The sequence below is a fragment of the Passer montanus genome, unplaced genomic scaffold (assembly GCF_014805655.1).
Source record: "Passer montanus isolate IOZ18808 unplaced genomic scaffold, ASM1480565v1 scaffold12, whole genome shotgun sequence".
Taxonomy (NCBI): Eukaryota; Metazoa; Chordata; class Aves; order Passeriformes; family Passeridae; genus Passer; species Passer montanus.
This window is the reverse complement of record NW_024358722.1, coordinates 11,256,692-11,274,914: the sequence shown is the minus strand read 5'-3', so window position 1 is coordinate 11,274,914 and position 18,223 is coordinate 11,256,692. Positions and strand designations below refer to the sequence as shown.

The 18,223-nt window shown below is 36.1% G+C and overlaps 1 protein-coding gene across 2 annotated transcripts in view; it reads left to right on the top strand.

Moving 5' to 3' along the window:
* UBR2 (ubiquitin protein ligase E3 component n-recognin 2) overlaps positions 1 to 18,223 on the top strand; it is a 56,545-nt gene that overhangs the window by 12,381 nt on the left and 25,941 nt on the right. Inside the window, exons 5-18 of one of the 2 annotated variants that reach the window (XM_039697780.1) lie at positions 15 to 142; positions 386 to 524; positions 2,241 to 2,303; positions 3,549 to 3,669; positions 6,192 to 6,299; positions 7,792 to 7,880; positions 8,547 to 8,645; positions 11,081 to 11,244; positions 11,336 to 11,435; positions 11,948 to 12,076; positions 12,828 to 13,011; positions 14,039 to 14,100; positions 14,874 to 14,984; positions 17,224 to 17,289. In XM_039697780.1, coding sequence (XP_039553714.1) covers positions 15 to 142; positions 386 to 524; positions 2,241 to 2,303; positions 3,549 to 3,669; positions 6,192 to 6,299; positions 7,792 to 7,880; positions 8,547 to 8,645; positions 11,081 to 11,244; positions 11,336 to 11,435; positions 11,948 to 12,076; positions 12,828 to 13,011; positions 14,039 to 14,100; positions 14,874 to 14,984; positions 17,224 to 17,289 — 1,563 coding nt within the window. Of the gene's footprint in view, positions 1 to 14; positions 143 to 385; positions 525 to 2,240; positions 2,304 to 3,548; positions 3,670 to 6,191; positions 6,300 to 7,791; positions 7,881 to 8,546; positions 8,646 to 8,719; positions 8,819 to 11,080; positions 11,245 to 11,335; positions 11,436 to 11,947; positions 12,077 to 12,827; positions 13,012 to 14,038; positions 14,101 to 14,873; positions 14,985 to 17,223; positions 17,290 to 18,223 lie in introns of both variants that reach the window. The other variant, XM_039697779.1, reaches the window with a different exon arrangement.

Sequence of the window (18,223 nt, the reverse complement as noted above, 5' to 3'; positions counted from 1 at the left end):
TATTTACTTTCCAGGATCCTCTTGTGCACTTACCAGAAGATATGGTAGCAAGAGCTTATAATATTTTTGCCATTACATTTAAATATGCAGTAGATATATTAACATGGGAAAAGGAAAATGAATTGCCTGGACTAGAAATGATGTAAGTATAATATTTGTCTTCTGCCTTTTAAAGGCTTACAGATATTTACAGTTGAAAATGCAGGTTCTGATTTTAAGAATATTTTCTGCCTTTCCTAAAGTTGTCAGAAATATTTTTTGTACAATAATTGTAGTAGATCTGTATTTCTCATATTTTTCCTTTGCTCTTGCTTCTAACATTTCTTTAAATGACATAAATTCAATCCTTGCTTTGAGTGACATATATTCAATCGTTGCTTTGAAGTGAGAAGAGTGACACTTACTACTGCATGCTGTTTAATGATGAAGTCCATACCTATGAACAAGTTATTTATACTCTTCAGAAGGCTGTCAACTGCACACAGAAGGAAGCCATTGGTTTTGCAACAACAGTAGATAGAGATGTAAGTGAATTAATTGTTAGAACTTTTAATTACCTTGACCTAATGTTTGTTTTATGACTATACTTGCTTTAGTCTGTTTTCCCAAAGCATGTGGTTAATGTGAGTCTCTGAGTCCTGTGTGTCATACCACCCTAAAATGCCTTAATACTACTGAATGTCTCAGTGCCTGAATACTATTTGGCTACTCCAAACCAGACCTGATACTGAATATGTTTCAATGTAAATGTATTCTAGTAGGTCTTATAAGTATAAATACCAAGGTGTTTCTCACTCCTCTGTCACGGTAGCAGCTTTGGCACTTCCCTTACTGACCCCTGACATTGAAAGAGCCCCTAAATATGTTCCAAACATAGGAAATGCTTCTCAGAATAACACCAGTTAAGTGTGAGGGATAAAATCCGTAACTGACTGCTTTTTTTTTCTGGTGCTTGTGGAACTATCAATGATTTGTGGTTTCTTTTTTTAATTTTATTTTCTTTTTCATAATTGTCAGATTACAGTGGCAGGAAGAGCTAAAAGCATTTAACGTAGTTTTTAGGAGGAACAGTGAGCTCAGAGTCACTATATGCTGAATATAATTGTAACTGGTATTTCAGTTTCAGAAGCACTCTATCAGCTGTGTTTGTAGTATGGCTGACGTTCATTTTTTTTAAGAAAGTGATAATTCATTGGGTAACTGCACCTTGTTATTTTTGCAATGAACCTGTAAGCAGTTGACATGAAAGAAGTGTCTTTTTTACCTGGCGTATTGGCTTGTGCCTATTTTTGGGGTTTTGGTATGAGGAGGAAATCTTTTCCCAAATGGCAATGGGAATGTCATTTTGGATGGTTAGAGTACTTCAGGGAGGTCAGTGGAGCAGGAAATATAACCACTTCATATTACTTAACACTGAACTAGATTTTGGTTTTGTGTTATCACTGCTCTGTCTTTCGTGATACCAGTAAGGATTTTGTGATACCAGTAAGGTGTGAATACCAAAGGATTCACACCTGATCCCCGAATATGAGCTGACCTGAGCATGTGCTGTGTATTGTGGGATACACTCAGATTTTCCCTACTGTTGATGCCTTCTACTTCTAAATGCATATGTGAATGCATATATAGATGAGCATGTATGTGAAAGAAGTGAGAATGTTATGCCTGAAGCAGTGATTTGGCATCAGATCTAAAATACCAGTGAATTTTTCTGTCTGCAATACACTATAAATTCAATCAACTATCTATTTTGATGTGTGGATTGGCAGTAGAGAAAGACCAAAAACCTTCTTTTGGAATAAAACAAGTGTTTCAATTGTTTGTTTAAAAGACCAGTTAACTTTAATATCTGCTGAAGGCACTGAAGTATCTGAAATATCTTCAAGTTATATCAAAATTAATAAATAATGCATTTGTACTGTTTTCAATATTTTAATAAAAGAAGTGTAGTTATTTTCATTGTTCATCTTAAGAACAATATTATATACAGAAAACTTAATGTAACAGATAAATGAATATATGATACAGTTTTATCTTCTTTTTAAAAGTACAGGGTACATTTGGGAAATCCAAGTATCTAACTATGTACAGTACTTAAAAAAGTGAAAATAGCATGAAAGCCAGAGTAGTAGTATGCGTCTGAATCTTTTACTCTGTTTTTTTTATGCTAATGTAAAACACAGAATTGGAACTCCTCATTTAGGAGCTGGTGGTAATGTTACATCTTTCTGAACTTGCAGGGCCGTAGGTCTGTTCGATACGGAGACTTCCAATACTGTGATCAGGCAAAATCAGTAATAGTGGTAAGTAATGGGGGTAAGGGGTGTTGCCTCCTTGCTTGCCTCATCTTAAGCAAAAGGAGGCTTTGCTACCCAGTTTGTGATACTGTTATCATAATGATTCATTATATTTTAATGATACAAAGTGTTGGAGATTCTATTTACAATGCAGTAGAGGTATCAGAATATTGGTTTATGGGGTTTTTGTTGTTGTTGTTGATCTTTTGTTGGGTTTTTTTTCCTACTGTGGCCTACCTGACACCCAATATAATTTTCTAAAAAGAATTTTGTAGTTTGTTTTCCTTCATAAAACAGATGTGGCCCGGAACTTTGAATGTATCTTTTAGAATTACATGCTGGTTCAGACCAGTGAAGTTAATTTATTACAGTTTTTATGTCTTTCACAGCAACAGTTATGGAAATTATTACTGAATCCAAGTGTGAAACTGCAAATAATTTCATTTTGCATCTATGCGTTTATATATGTATATATATTAATATCTATGTATTGCAAGATTCTTCCATGTAAAAATGTGAGAATGTTTTCTTTTAATTTTTTCTTAACCGGTGCAGTGCATTTCAGTTCAATCACATGAAATAAATAGTTTATGTATGATACTGCAATCTTTGAAAAGCAAATGCTGCAAACAGAGTTACTGTTTGTTAACTATTGAAGGTATTTTGAAAACATTAGCATATTTTTTAAGATAATGTTGTACAATATTTTTAACTTGCTGCCCATGCAGGCAAAAAACAAATGGCTTTTATGTGTAACATCTAACTATTATGCTTTCTAACACATAAATGAGGGTAAATTATTTTTTGTTTTAACTATGTGTTAACTATTAAATTAACAAATTTAATTTGTATTTTTGAAAATAGTCTGTGCTCAGTCAGTTTCCATGATGGACTGCAGTGTGACTTGCCTGTCATGTTGAGAGGGACAAACATGCATGGCTGTCTTGGGTTGAACATGGGATTGCTTATCTGTAAAATGCAGCAGATCAGTGTGAGCATTGATAACAGGCCAAGAGTGGAAAATGGTTTGACCTAAATATGCTGATATTGCATAATAAGGTCCTTCAAGTATTAATAGGATAAACAAAATTCAGACTTCTTTTGGGTTTGCTATGTCTGTGTTAGTAATTAGAATATGTATTAATGTTACAAATTATCAAAATTAGTCATAGGAATGCTGCATTTCTGTATAGAAGTATATGGAGTCCTCACTTAAATATGCATTGCTTCCTTTTTCCTTTTCTTTTTAAGAGAAATACCAGTCGTCAGACAAAGCCATTGAAAGTGCAAGTTATGCATTCATCTATTGTTGCCCATCAGAGCTTTGGTCTGAAGCTCCTAACTTGGCTTGGCAGTGTTATTGGATATTCAGGTGGGCAAAATTGATCTTTTTGAGATAAGTTAGAGAATATTTGTGAGAGGAGCTGATTTTCTGAAGCAATTTTGTCTACTTATTTGAGATATGTAATGTATAAGGCAAAGCTATTAATAACTTGTCAGACTTCATTCTATTTTCTCTTACTGGAGTGCTGTTCTGAATTCTAACTTCCATGTGAAAGTGCTACCAGTCTTACATAGTCTTTTCTGTTTAGTTGCTGCTGAACAGAAGCTGAGACTCGCTGTCAAATGCAGTGTGCCAAAAAGCTATTTTTTCAGTCCCTACTTCTTTTTAAATGAGTGCAGTAAGCTGAAAATAACCTGTCTGATTAGATAAAACAAAATTATTCAGAAGTAATTTGATGAATGTAGATGAAAGCGATTGCTTCAGATTTTTTGCTAAGTAGAACAGAGAAAATGCAAGGAATTGTGAAGGGTTTTGGTAATTATAAAAGCTGACAAAGTCTTAATCAGATTTTTTAAAAGAGGTTTCTTCAAAGGACTCAAGATGTACAGTATTAGATTTTATGGGAATGCTCAGTTTTTGTTTTGACTTTGTTCCCTCTTTGTCCTGGTAAGTCGTAAGATTGTAAAGATGTAGGGTATGAGAGGAAATAAAAGGAAAAGTGACAAACTGCTGATATGGAGAAATGTAGATACAGATCCCCTTGCAATTTGTATTTTTTTTCATCTGGAAATGTTAGCAAGAACTATTAGCAAAGCACGCTCAGCTCTTATATTGCATATATGTTCTGCATGGGTGCATCATTTCTCCAGAGACTGTATGTTTTATTGGACTGATAGTTGGAAAACCAAGATTTCATGCACAGGGTCTTCATAACATGTTCTCATTTTTGAAACATAAGTAGTTCATGTTTCAATTTTAAAGATAAGTAAATCAAACTTTTGAACAGTAGGTACTAGTAGATAGGAGTTATGAAGAAGATTTCCTTCTGTGGGAAATTTTTCTTTCAGTGAAACATTTAGGCAGTCACTGTCTTTCTCATTTTAAGCCCAGTGTTGTGCCACATCATTTGTGCCAGGGTGCCACAGTCATTAATTTTCAGCACTAAATGACAGTTGCAAAAAAGTAACTTGAATATGTCATTTATATAATTTTATTTATATTGCAGAAGAAAGTACTGAATTTTGAGTTGTGTAGGTAGTGTTTCTGAAGTTCTGAAGAGTTCAGCTCATTAAATGCTGAGTTCTTTATGAATCAGAAGGGCAAAAGGCATGTTTGTTTGGAAACAGCACACATATTTTGTCTGTGACCAGTGTGCTCATTTACTTGAACTGCCTTCCATGTCTTGGGATACAATTTTGTACTCTGAGTCTGGTTTTGTGTAGTGCACTTCTGAAAGAATTGGTTTCCCTTAGCTTTTTAACAAACACACCCAAACAATTAAATTCTGCTCAATCTTTTAAACAGTCTGTTATCCTTCATCTGTGACGTGAGGTGATAGAGTTGCTGCTTGGGTGGTTACACTGAAATGTCCCTGAACAATGGCTGAGTGACAGCTAGAGGGATCTTCTGCTGTGACAGAATGATGATTGCTGTCAAAGGAATGACAAATTCTTGTCAAAAAAAAAAAGAAAACCGGAAAACCCTCGCTGTGGAACTTAGTCAGAAGTTTGGCCACTACATCCTGCCTAGCAAATATCCCTTCTTCTGGAATAAGTTTGACAATTGCTGAACAATGCAGTGGTTTCCATTGATTTGTTGTCCTTCATAACAGTAGTTGGAATTGAACTCTGCAAAGCAAAAAGGAATGACCCCAAACTGCTGCAGGGGTTCTCAGAGTGTATATTACTGCACCATGCTGCACATGGTGCAGTGTACACAGCACTAAGCCACTGCCCACTCTGCCTGAGGAGCTGAGATGCCAAGCAGGATGTGGTGTGGAAGTAAGGGCTCTGTAAGTCCCATAGTTCTATGGGAATATGCATTACCTGCAGTGCAAAGCCAGGTTGAACATTCTTAACAGGAGCATGTCTGGGCTGTGCTGTGTTTCAGATGCAGCCTTGTCTGCAAGCATATGACTCACATGTCCATATAATTACAGTTGTCACTTCTTTCCATTAGAAAAAAATATGCAGAGAAGCCTTAAAATGATAGCATGAATATATGAGTCATTTCATATATGAATTATATTTTCCTTTTCATAGGAGTCTATAATCAGGAAGAGTAAACCCTGGGAAATTAGTCTGCTGTATAACTGTTTCTTATTTTAGTAAGCCATTTTTAAGGACGCACATTTTAATTTGATAACTTTAAACCAAATCATTGCATTTGGTGATTTTCACTATATTCCTATGTTCCATAAGGCTAGTGTGAAACTTGCAAGGTGTGAAATATTTGTGTTTGTATCAGCAAAATATGAGTGCTGTTATTCGGTTGTCATGAAAAAGGGGGCAGTGTGAGGGCTTCTGTGTTGTGTGAAAATTTCAGGATGTCAAAATAGCACATGTTTGTGTTTGAGCTGTAACTAACTTGTACCATTTCTCTTCATTAAGATGGCCTTCGCCGAATATTGTGTCAGGTTGGTTTGCAAGAAGGGCCAGATGGTGAAAATTCTTCTCTTGTAGATAAGCTAATGCTGTATGATTCTAAACTGTGGAAAGGTGAGTTTTCTCAAAGCTCTGGAAAATGCTAGAGAATGCTATGCCTAAGTTTTCCTTTTACTGTATCTGCTAATGTTTGATCATTTTTTACTGTGGTGTATTATGGATGATTTTGCCTAATTTGTTACAATCTCTCCCTTCAGGATACACTCCCAAGTGTATTTAAGACAAGAGCATACAGAGACTGTTTGGAGATAGGGCTGGTTTTAGGTCTAAGTTTTCAAAGTGGTCTGAAACTAAAACTGACTTGGTATATGCAAATGATAGTGATAGTTAATGGAAATTGAGTAAATGATAGAGAAATCGGGGGTTTGTCTGCTTTATAGGATCTCAGCATCCATTTCATAGCTACCAAAATGCCTATTTTTAAGGGGTTAAGGCAGAATCTTTCTGCTTTGACTTGTGTTAGTGTTCACAAAGTATTAACTGTTCTGAGAACATTCGGTGAAAATTACTGTTCTGTTGTTTTAGAGCTGTTGAAACTTTGAAAGGCTGGTATAAAACTTTGGTGTAATGGAATTAGCTAGAAAATTTGTAATTCTGAGGAAGGTGAGGTAGTTAATTTCTATTCCTTCATTGATTCTGTATCTGATCTGATATCCTGAAAGGGTGTGTAAGGCCAGGTGTAAGAAAGAGAAGCCCAAAGAACAAGTAGGGAATGATGCAGTATGACTGTCTGGGGGACTTCTTGGAGTACCAATAAAATAAGTAAGAAGTAAGGTGGAAAGTGAATGTAGTATGGAGAAAAACATTATTTTAAGTTTTGTTTATCTAATGCCTTTATCTTGAGAATGTATGCCTGGCACTGCAAATTTTGTAATCTGAAAGATACTACTTTTGTGGAGCATTACAACATTTTTAATACAGGTTTCAGGATAATGTCTTCCATGTAAGCAAGGAGTAACTTTTGCATTTCTATTTCAACATCAGTATTTCTCTGCTTTTTCTCATATTCCATTGTTCTGTGCGTTAAGGAAAAAGTTTCATGGCTTTTGACTGAAAAATGACCTACAAAAGAAATTATGCATATGTGCATTTGTTTCCAAGCTACATAGAGATGAATATCACTTGTATTGATAATACTTTCTGGGAGGCTGTCCAGACAGACTAGAAGTTCAGAGATAGCGTAGCTGATTATTTTATAGAGATGTTCACAACTAGGAAAATTTGTTGCAGTTCCCAAGACTTCTTATAAGAGTCTCTTCTTTTCCCATCTAAATTGAGATTGTTTTGTTGACTTCCCTCATATTTGATGATATACATTCCTATTCAGTGTTACCTTATTACAGGAGTAATAAATAATGCCTCTTGAAGAATTTTGATTTGTTATTCTTCTTTATCCTTTGCTACCACCTTACAGACTTAATCAAAGCAGCTTCTACTCTGAAATGCACATTTACCTCATTCTGTAGAAGTTTACTTTTCTAAATATTTTCATAATATGTTGATAGAAAATAGTAACATGCAATATTTCATTCATTTTTCTTGACAGGTGCTAGAAATGTGTATCACCAGTTGTTCATGAGCAGTCTTCTTATGGATTTGAAATACAAGAAACTTTTTGCTATCCGCTTTGCGAGGGTAAGTATCTTTCTTAAAAAGAGCAATTAAATGCTAAAACTGTCTAGTGAAGAGAGTCTAGTTAGCATACAGTGATTTAAATGAGCTGTTATCCATTTTTTTTCCTTTTTATGGAAGTGAAAACTTGAAATTAAATGCTGGAAACCTTATTTTGCTCTTCAGTGCATTAGTTGTAATGGCATCTCATCTCTTGGGAAGGAAATGGCATTTCAGACGCCCCAGAACTAAAGCAGTTCAGATGTTTTTGTCTTCACCATCAGCTATACAGGCTATTACTTGTTAAGAGCTAATCGCTGCTCATTGTTGAGATATAAACTGTTGTAGCACTGCTCAGAAATAGTGCTGAAATTTAGTCATGCTGATTAATATTTCTGCAGTAACTGGTATTTGAAATGCTTTAAATCAGCACTGCAAAATTCTGCTCACTCTGCTGCAGACTCTTGAGTAGAAAATAAAATAGTAGCCTTTATTGTGAAAATGAGAGTGAGTAGATCTCACATGTGAGCAGATTAAGTTGTCATATTCTTTGTACAAAATACCATGATAATAATAATCCATTAGAGCTACTCTTCCCTTTTTCATGGCAATAAAGTTTCCCAGAGCAGACATTTAAGTTAAAAAATCAGGTCAGTGTGGATTAGAGGTGAATTTCCCCTTGTTGTTTAGAATTACCGGCAGTTGCAGAGAGATTATATGGAGGATGATCACGAACGGGCAGTATCGGTGGCTGCTCTGTCTGTCCAACTCTTCACTGTACCTACTCTGGTGAGTAGTGCCTGTCTTTCTTTTAAAAACTGATAGTTGGCACTCCTTGCCTTTTTTTGCCTCCTTCTTAATAGAACTATGAGCGATTGCAGAGTGATTTTATGAAAGATGACCACGACAGAGAGTTCTCAATTGCTGACCTCTCGATACAGATATTCACAGTGCCTTCTCTTGTAAGTACTAAAAGACCAAAAAAGGAAATCTTTATTTGTTAAAAGCCTCTCAAGGTTCATAAATCAAGGCTGCAGATTTCTTTAACATTACTGTGGCAATGCAGAACAGTCAGACTGTTTGCATACATTGCTATGGGTTTAGAAGTTAAAGCATTCAACTTCGGGAAGTTCCAGACTGTCTTCCCAGAGTGGGCTGGGTGTTTCTGGTTTTTCTTTTTACATTTTTCTTGTACTTTTTTTTTAGAAAGGTGCTTTCATATTTATGTAGAGATACATACACATAACATTTAAATTCCTCATCATACTGAGCCACATTTACTGTTTGTAGAAGTCTATATTATAGTTTGCATTTCATGGCTTCAGAGCACTACTCTGGTGCAGTTTTATAAGTGATCCACTTTATGTTTATTTTCCAGTCAACACAAGTGCAAACAAGAATTATCTCATGATACTCCCTACTTCCTTTGGTACTTTGAGTCTCAAGACAGCACCTTCTTTTAGATTTCCACTTAACTTTTGTTTCGATGCTACAAGCACTGTGACTTCTCCCAGCTCTCTAAATCTGCTGGTCCTTCACCAGCTTGTTTGGGAAAGTTGTTTTTTTTGTTCCAGTCTCCATTTAAGTCTGTCTTTGCTTGTATTATGAACTAGACAAATAAAAATTTGGAGCTGTACTGGAATAAAAGTCTGATTTTCATACCCAGAATTGTTAAAAAAAATAAATGCTTCTGAATCCTCCCAAATTTAATAAGCTTCATTGAGCTCTTAAATTCAATAGTAGCATGGCAATCACAATACTGAGCAAACTTCCTCAGTTTCTTAGGGATGGATGATACTCATGGGAATTCAACAGGAACTCAGGATTTTGTTCCCATGGTTCAGGACAATATTGTATTGCCTCTTTTAATTGTGCTGCTTTCAGTAAGAATGTTCCCAATATTTAGACTTAGAGTTAGACTTAACCAACTAATATTCATATGGTTATGGTATTTTACCCTTTGGCAGATGGGTTGGAACAATATTACTTTTTGAAAAAGTAATTTCAAACATTTCTCAGGGCAGAGTGATTGCAGTGCCTCGTTTATATATGTTCTATTTTAAAAACATACAAAAAAAGCAAAGCAAATGTGTTTTGACTGTTGTGCAGAGTGATAGATTGATGGCATGAAAGTAATTATGATAAGCTTCTATCACATGAGCTAAGTATTATTTTTTAATGTATTTATAGCTACTCATTCTTAATTAAATGAGTAAGTTGAAGAGTTTAAACCACCCCACCATCCTCCAGTAACATTTTCAGACTGATCTTAGTAATTTAAGAGTTTGAGCTCTCCAGGAACTGCTGTTTTTTGATTTGAGGGTGGATGGACAGCTCTGTTGGTGATGATTTTTTGGGAGGAAAATGGAAAATGTTAATCATTAGATTATTTTCCTTCACTGCAGTAGCATTTTAGAAACTATTTTGAATTATCATTAGCAGCTGCAGAACCTGGAAGCTCTAGTCAAGAGCCACATTGTGGTAGATCAGAGTGGTCAATATTGTTGAGTCTGCTAGCCAGATCCAAGGATTGCAAGGCTCATCCCATTTAACCTGGAGCCCTAACAGAATGGGGGAATTATGGAAGTGTTCATGAGTAGGAGCTGGGAGTAACTCAATGCCCCCTCCTCTCTTGTGAAGTTGGGTTAGGTTAAGCTGGGTGGTGATGACAATCTGTCAGACTTGGCTGATTTGTTTCATACAACACATGGATATAGGCAGTAGACCTTGAGGAAAATTAGTGGTTATTTCATGCAATTTCCATGTGGAAGTTGCATTTGCAGTTCCTTACTGGCTCACAAGAGGCTCTGCTCACCACAGCTCTTGACAGTTTGTAAACAGAAAACAAGAGCTGTCACTCCCTTAAAGGGCTTAAACTGTATGAGAGGAGACAACACATACTTAAAGGGAGGTACAAGTTCATAATAAGACACGTAATAACATGTCTTGTGCCATAATTATGGGCAGGGGCCTTACCATAGACAGACTTCTGTACAGAAAGGATCTGAAAAAAGAAATCTGGCTTATGATAATTTTTGACTAGATTCCTTTTTTTTGTCTTCTGTGATTCTGTGAAAAGAGTGCTTTTTTGTGTTCTGTTCTAATTGTTGATGTAATTATTTTGGATTAAAAAATAATGTATTTTGTAAACTTCATGGTGTGGTGTGAAAATCTTGTTAGCTGTGTCTGTTAATTACAGCAAATTTCAATGTACTTTGGCACAGGCTCGAATGCTAATAACAGAAGAGAATCTCATGACCACTATCATCAAAACTTTCATGGACCACTTAAGGCACCGTGACATCCAAGGCAGGTTTCAGTTTGAACGTTACACTGCTCTGCAGGCTTTCAAATTCAGGCGTGTCCAGAGCCTTATTTTGGATCTCAAGTAAGTATACTAAGTATATGCTGATTTGAGAAACTGAGGAGTTTTAAAAAAAAGTCACAAATGAATGCTTGCATCTCTCTAATCTCCCCAGGTATGTGCTGATAAGTAAGCCGACGGAGTGGTCGGATGACTTGAGACGCAAGTTCCTGGAGGGTTTTGATGCCTTCTTGGAATTACTCAAATGTATGCAGGTACGTAAATCTGTGAATTACAAAATTTGGCAAAATTTAAGCAGGAAGCTAGCTATTATGATATCAAAATAGAAGAAATTTGATCTGTTCTTGATTTGTTCTTCAGTGCAATATCACTTTTGGACCCATAGCGTTTTCTAAAACATAACATCTTCTTAAAATGTTGTTGTAGAGGACAATAGAAAGGAAGAGCAGTTCAAAATGAAAAGTGTAATTTGGGGCGTATTTTGCACTTGTAGAGGCAGACAAGACAATTAATTCTGTGAGCAAAATCTGGTTCATCTTAAGTGTCAGCAGAGTTGCTCCTTGTATTGAGGAATAAACTGTTCCTGACACACAAATAGACCTCTTCACTTGTGGTTTCATTCCCTTTCATTCCCCCAAGGTTCTTTTTACGTGTTGCAGCACCAATATGTTTGTAAGGATAGCTAACCACTGTCTCACACCTCTGCTAATGCTGTCACATTATTTCAGTGGTACATTGTTGAAATGTGTAATTCTTCTTGTTTTAGGGTATGGATCCAATAACTCGTCAAGTAGGACAACACATTGAAATGGAACCAGAGTGGGAAGCAGCATTTACACTGCAGATGAAATTAACACTTGTTATTTCAATGATGCAGGACTGGTGTGCATTAGATGTAAGTTCCTTCGGAACTGTTCTTCTGTGTGAATGGGTATAAAACCCAAATATTAATACACGTAAAAACTGACGTAAACACAACTTCACCATAAGCCAAGGGCATCTTCTATGAGGAAATTCAAATCTTTACTGTATTTAAACACAAGTGTGGTTTGTACTGACCAGTTCATAAGAACGTGGTTGAACCTTTTATACTACAGAGAGTTTTGTCATACATCCGAAGATTGTGATTATCACAAATCTATCAGGTTATAATTTTCATGGAGGAGGGAATGGAGGAGTAGGTCCTGGATCTACCAAATACTGCTTGATTATAAATCATGTTTTTGCTGCCTAAGTGTTTCAGGATTTCAGAAATTGAGCATGGTAAAATATGATTGTGGAATAAGTGATCCTGGAATACGTGAACATGCAGGCTGGTTTTAATCTGTTACTGGTAGTTAATATGCAGTTTTTACTAGTCTAGCCTGATCGTTCCTTAGAAAGTTGCCATAATGTCAGTTACAAAAAAACCCCAAATCCAAACAACATCCTAGTGTGTATTTTTCTAATCAGAGACACCAGTACAAGTTCTGCAGTTTGTGCCCTCTTTAATTTGGCTCTTTTGTTGGATTCCTTATCTTAATTTTGCAGGACTGTTGTTAAAAGTAAAAATTGCAAACCCTTCAGGGTCTTTATTACGTTGTCTGTATTAATTTTCAGAGCTGTGGTTTTGTCACAATCTCTTTAAAATGCAATCTTTCTTTTAGGAAAAAGTACTGATTGAAGCTTACAAGAAATGTCTGACTGTGTTGATGCAGTGTCATAGTGGGTTTACTGATGGAGAACAGCCTATTGTCCTCAGCATGTGTGGACATTCAGTTGAGACCATCAGATACTGTGTTTCTCAGGAAAAAGTTAGCATTCATCTCCCAGTTTCTCGTTTACTTGCAGGTATGAACAGTTGAAAAATATTTCAGGAAATGAAAAATATTCTGCAGATGTGATTTGTGTTTGTGTGTACGTGAAGACACACACAAGCATTGTTTAAGACCTGAATTTTGGCCATTTTCTAGCTGTTTGGTAGCTTCTAGGCCAGATGTTCTCAATCACCAGAAAACTTGTTATCGTTCAGGCTGGGGGAGATTGTCTCATGCCTCTGGATTTGTATTATAGGCAGCTACTGCTGCTTTTGCCACTTGAGTGATGCAAAAGAGCTTCAGCAAAATGTGGACTGTAGTTGACTGTTTGGGAGCATGTTTAGCTGTCAGCTTGAATAGACTAATCAACATTGTGCTAGAGAACAGATTTATCAAACAGATGTGTCAGCAGAAAATTGAGCTATGCCTTTCTCTTCATATTGTGCCTATCTTGTTCAGCAGTTGTGTTGAAAAAAACTTTATGAATTTTGGTTTACAGAATCAGAAAGAATGTGGTAAAAATAAATTCACAAATAATGAAATGAAAAAGGTAGTTCTTAGGTAAAGTGCTACGCAGCTCAGTGTCAAATGACTTTGCATATTTGAATCTTTGAGCAAAGTCTTTGTAACTTCAAAAGAAAGCAAACCAGAAAATCTTCATGTGTTTTGTAGGGGTCTTATTCTAGTTCCTGAGGTATTTTCTAAACCCCCCAAGGACTGATAAAAAGGATGAGGTATCTGCTGTTGATTGTTTGGCCTGTCAGACCAAGGACTCTTGGCTCTCACTGTGGGTACATGACAGAGTCAAAAAAAGGCAAAAATGTCACTTGTACTGCAAGGCTTATGCAGATACAAAGGGAAAACTTTAATTCTCTTAGATTGTATTCTTTGTATTGTTTCTTTAGGAAATAACTGTGTAGCTCCAAGGTGATAAATTTGGAGACTTGTCGCTATCCAGAAAAATGGTCTGCGAGTAAATCAAATTACCTTTTTTGTCCTGTTTTAATTACATAAAATATTGTATGTAATATTCTGTATGGTTTTTTCGTGTATTTTTGTAGGCTTGCATGTTTTGCTGAGTAAAACAGAAGTGGCATATAAGTTTCCAGAGCTGCTACCCCTGGTATGTCATTAAATGTTGTCTATTCATTAAATATAATTAATGCTGAACATGAAATTGGTCATGTAAATGTAGGATGATGTTAAATAAAACAAAGGGTCTTTGTACTGTGAATTCTACTCGGAGAGAACATCTTTTGTACGTAAAATTACCTCTTACGAGATTAATATCTAGATATTCATGACTAGAGCATAGACAGGCAGTATTGCTCTCTAAAGTAACTAAGACTCAGGTCACACAGCCTCCTTTTTGTAATAGAAACTGTTTTTAGGAATCCCAGGCAGGATGTGATTCCTTTCTCTTGGGCTGGGTTCTAATTTTCTTCCCCAGCTGTTTCTTGCCTGCTGCCTGTTCTTATTGATACGCTATTTCTTTAAGGGGTAGTCAAAAAAGGTGGAATGAAAGAGGATAAAACCTAACTGGGAGAAGAAATTTCAGTGTCTTTGGAAAGAAGTAGTACTTAACCAATGAAATAAATGAAATTACAGTGTTATTAAATTGCTGATGTTGATGTTTTAAAATATGAAAGCTACTGTCTTTAGGAATAAACTAAAACCCTCATGCAGTAGCTGTGTGGAGCAAAGACAGAATGTAAGGGTGATTAACAATGATTTGAAAGATTGTGAATAGGCTCATCTAACTTGTTTGTTGGATTTTGCTTGCCTTTTGTAGTGCCCAAATATTTTAATGATCACAAATATAATCCTCCTTCATTTCAGTCCCATTTTCTTTTATTTTCTCTGTGTACATCAAAATATTGCATTTTCTTGATGCAGAGTGAACTTAGCCCACCCATGTTAATAGAACATCCTCTACGATGCCTAGTCCTATGTGCCCAAGTGCATGCAGGGATGTGGAGAAGGAATGGCTTCTCTCTTGTTAATCAGGTAAGTAGTACAGTAACTGTAGAATCACTCTTATCTGATAGCTCTCTCAGGATAATTTCAAAGAGTCACAGAATCAATTAGGTTGAACAAGACCTCTGAGATTATTGAGTCCAACCCTTGGCCAAACACCCCCTTGTAAACTAGACCACAGCACTAAGGGCCGTGTCCAAGTCACTTCTTGAACACCTCCAGGGGCAGTGACTCCACCACCTCTCTGGGCAGTCCTTTTCAATTTTTACAACCCTTTCCATAAAGAAATTCTTCCCAATGTCCATTCTGACCCTGTCCTGGCACAGCCTCAGGCTGTGTTCTCTTGTCCTGTCGCTGGTTGCCTGGAAGAACCTCAATGTGTTTCTTGAAGTGAAGGGCCCACAAGTGGAGACAGCACTCGAAGTGGGATGTCACCAGGGCCGAGTATGGAGGGAGTTCTTGGTCTTTCAGACCCCAAAACCTTCTATTTCTGTATTGATTTGAAATTTTACTTATGTCAGTCATGTGGAAGGCAGTGTGAGGTAGGCATTTTTATCAGCACTGGCATAATTTCAGTATTTTTGCTTTTAAACTAGTCTTTGATTTTTTTTTTTAGTCGGAAGTTGCTTTTTTATTTCAGGACTGCTGCAGTGGCTACTGAACTCAGTGCTGGGTGTGTAGAGTTTTAGTTAATGCAGTTAATGACTCCTAGCTTTTTTACTGTGTACTGTGCAGCAGCAGTTGGAAATGCAGAATTAGATCTGCGCATCCATGGTAATTTATCACCTCCACATCAAAGTGTCTCAGATATAAAAATATGCAGCATTATGGTATTATGGCTATTTATATTTATAAAGTGGTTCAAACCCAAAGACTCCACAGAAGTATTAGAAGCAGTGTAGAACAAAGTGTTTCTTGGCTTCTAGCTCTAATACTTTTGGTGACTTTCATTTCTAAACTTATGTTCTCAATGTTTGTATAAATTAGGTGTTTCAAGCATAACAGCTATAAAATGGGTACTGTGGTGTCAGTACCACCCACCAGGGTGATTGTCTCAAGTGGTTTTCTCAGCAAGACTTTTATTACAACAGGAATAGGGGTTTAATTCTATGAGGTGTTAACTTGATATATTTGCAAGAAAATTCCTTCAATCCTGTCAGCCCTCAACTCCATTAGATAATTGCAATGTATATTTACTAGGAGACTGAATTAAGCTGCTCAAATATATTATATTCTGACACTTCTTGACTCTTCATAAGGTGGTATCCTTGTCATTAGAGCAAAAAGAGCTCCAGTTATGTACAATTATAGCAGTGCCCATAGTGCTGTAGACACACATCAAATCTGGAATTTCAGCATAGCTTTTGGTAGTGAAATAAGTCTCTGAGTTAATTTCTCCAGGTTGTCAGGATCTTGAAGTTAAGAGCTTCATTTAGTTGAGATAACATAACTCCCACAGTCTGGAAGTCCTTTCTCTTTACTTTGGCTATGGGGAGAGCTCATGTTCAGCCAGCTCCTCTTGACTCCTTCCCAGATAATAGGAATGGGCATCTATATGTGTGTATTATTGTGATAGAGAAGAAAGGGAAGGCATGCCTAGCTGTCTTCATGTAATTCTGGTGGAAATAGTATGTGTCTAGAGGAGACTTTAGCATGCTGAAGTTTTTTTCCAGGCCTGTGCAGAAACTTGCCAGCCCTATTTATTTTTCTTCTCTTGTGGTAGAACCAAACTTTCCCACCTTTCAGTGCCATGCAGTGACTGTGGTGTTGCTGACGCCTGGCTCAGTCCTGTTGAGTTCCTTCCTGGGATGGTTTGGGTTAAGCACAGCTCTGTCACAATATTAACATTTTGCTGACACTGGCAATTCCTGAAAGATGGTATCTCAAATGATTAAAGAGCAGTTCATGGAGCGAAGAAAAAACATTTCCCCAACTGCAAGGGCTTTCTCTCCTGTGAATTTCAAACAGTTAATTGCTAAACAAATATATAAAAAATAAGCTAAAGAGGTCAAAAATATTTTTGCTTATAAATTTATGCAATTCAGACATTGCATCACTACAACCCAGCCAGCAACTATGATTGTATTGTGCTTTATAAAAAAGCTTTTTGCATGCAGATAAAATTATGTAATTTTTTCAAATTACAGATTAATTTTTTGTTTATGAACACAGTATAGCAAAGTTTATTTTTTATAGAAGTAAAATAATTTTAGATGAAATATTATCTGTGTTAATGATTATGGTGTGGTGTTTTGGGTATTTTTTTCAGATTTATTACTATCATAATGTGAAGTGCAGGAGGGAGATGTTTGACAAGGACATAGTAATGCTTCAGGTAACCAAGTATACCACTTTGCATTTTTTTAAGTATTTTTAGGATGTCTTTGTGTTTATCTTCATCAGAACCTTTTTAAGAAAAAATGTCTTTTTTTTGTGGAAGGACTTTAATTTTCTTATTTTATCTACATAATTATGGCATAATTTTAAAAGGAAATAACTATTATTGTAATACTTATTTTTTAACTACAATTTGAAAAGTGCAGAGTTTGCAGGTGAGTGTGTAAATGCCATATCTTCAAGAATGAGATATTTTAACTAATGGGTGGTGCTGTACTGGCAGTTTCATGACTCTGCATGTTATCAGAAATGCAGTCAGTGTATGTGTTGATTTTTTTGGTTTGCCCCTTCAGAACAGATTTTGCTAATGTGAAATTCTTTTTAGCTCTATGGCAGATGCAATGCTTCTACACTGAGAGCAATACAACCTAAAATTTGCGGCTTGGGGTGCATAGTTCACCTGGACAGCAAAATATTTTCTCAGGAAGTCCCTGAAATCTTAACTGGAGTTTATCCAATAGGATAAACATGCCCCAAGATGCTTCTGCTTTCAGACATAGTGGCAGATCAAGCCTCAGGAAACTGATTTTTAATTGTAATTTTCAGCTGTTCATTTGGGTAGATATTCTTGAGCTTTCTTGGAAATTTATTCTGTTTTAAAGATGGTTCCATTAACAGTAGTTAACAAGCAACAAATATTTGTAATTGGCAAACTTAGATAACATGTTTAATAAACTGAAAAAACTTCAGCCAGTAGTTTTCAGAAATGGAAATTTCTGAAAGTTGTTGTTTGTTCTGCATTGAAACTTCAGTTTTTTTCTTTCCAGGAAGGTTTTGGAATCTTTGCTCTACAGTCTTCAGCCTTTATTTAGAGGATTGGGTTTTGTTGTTAAGATCTTCAGTGGTATATACTAAGAATTATTATGCCTGCT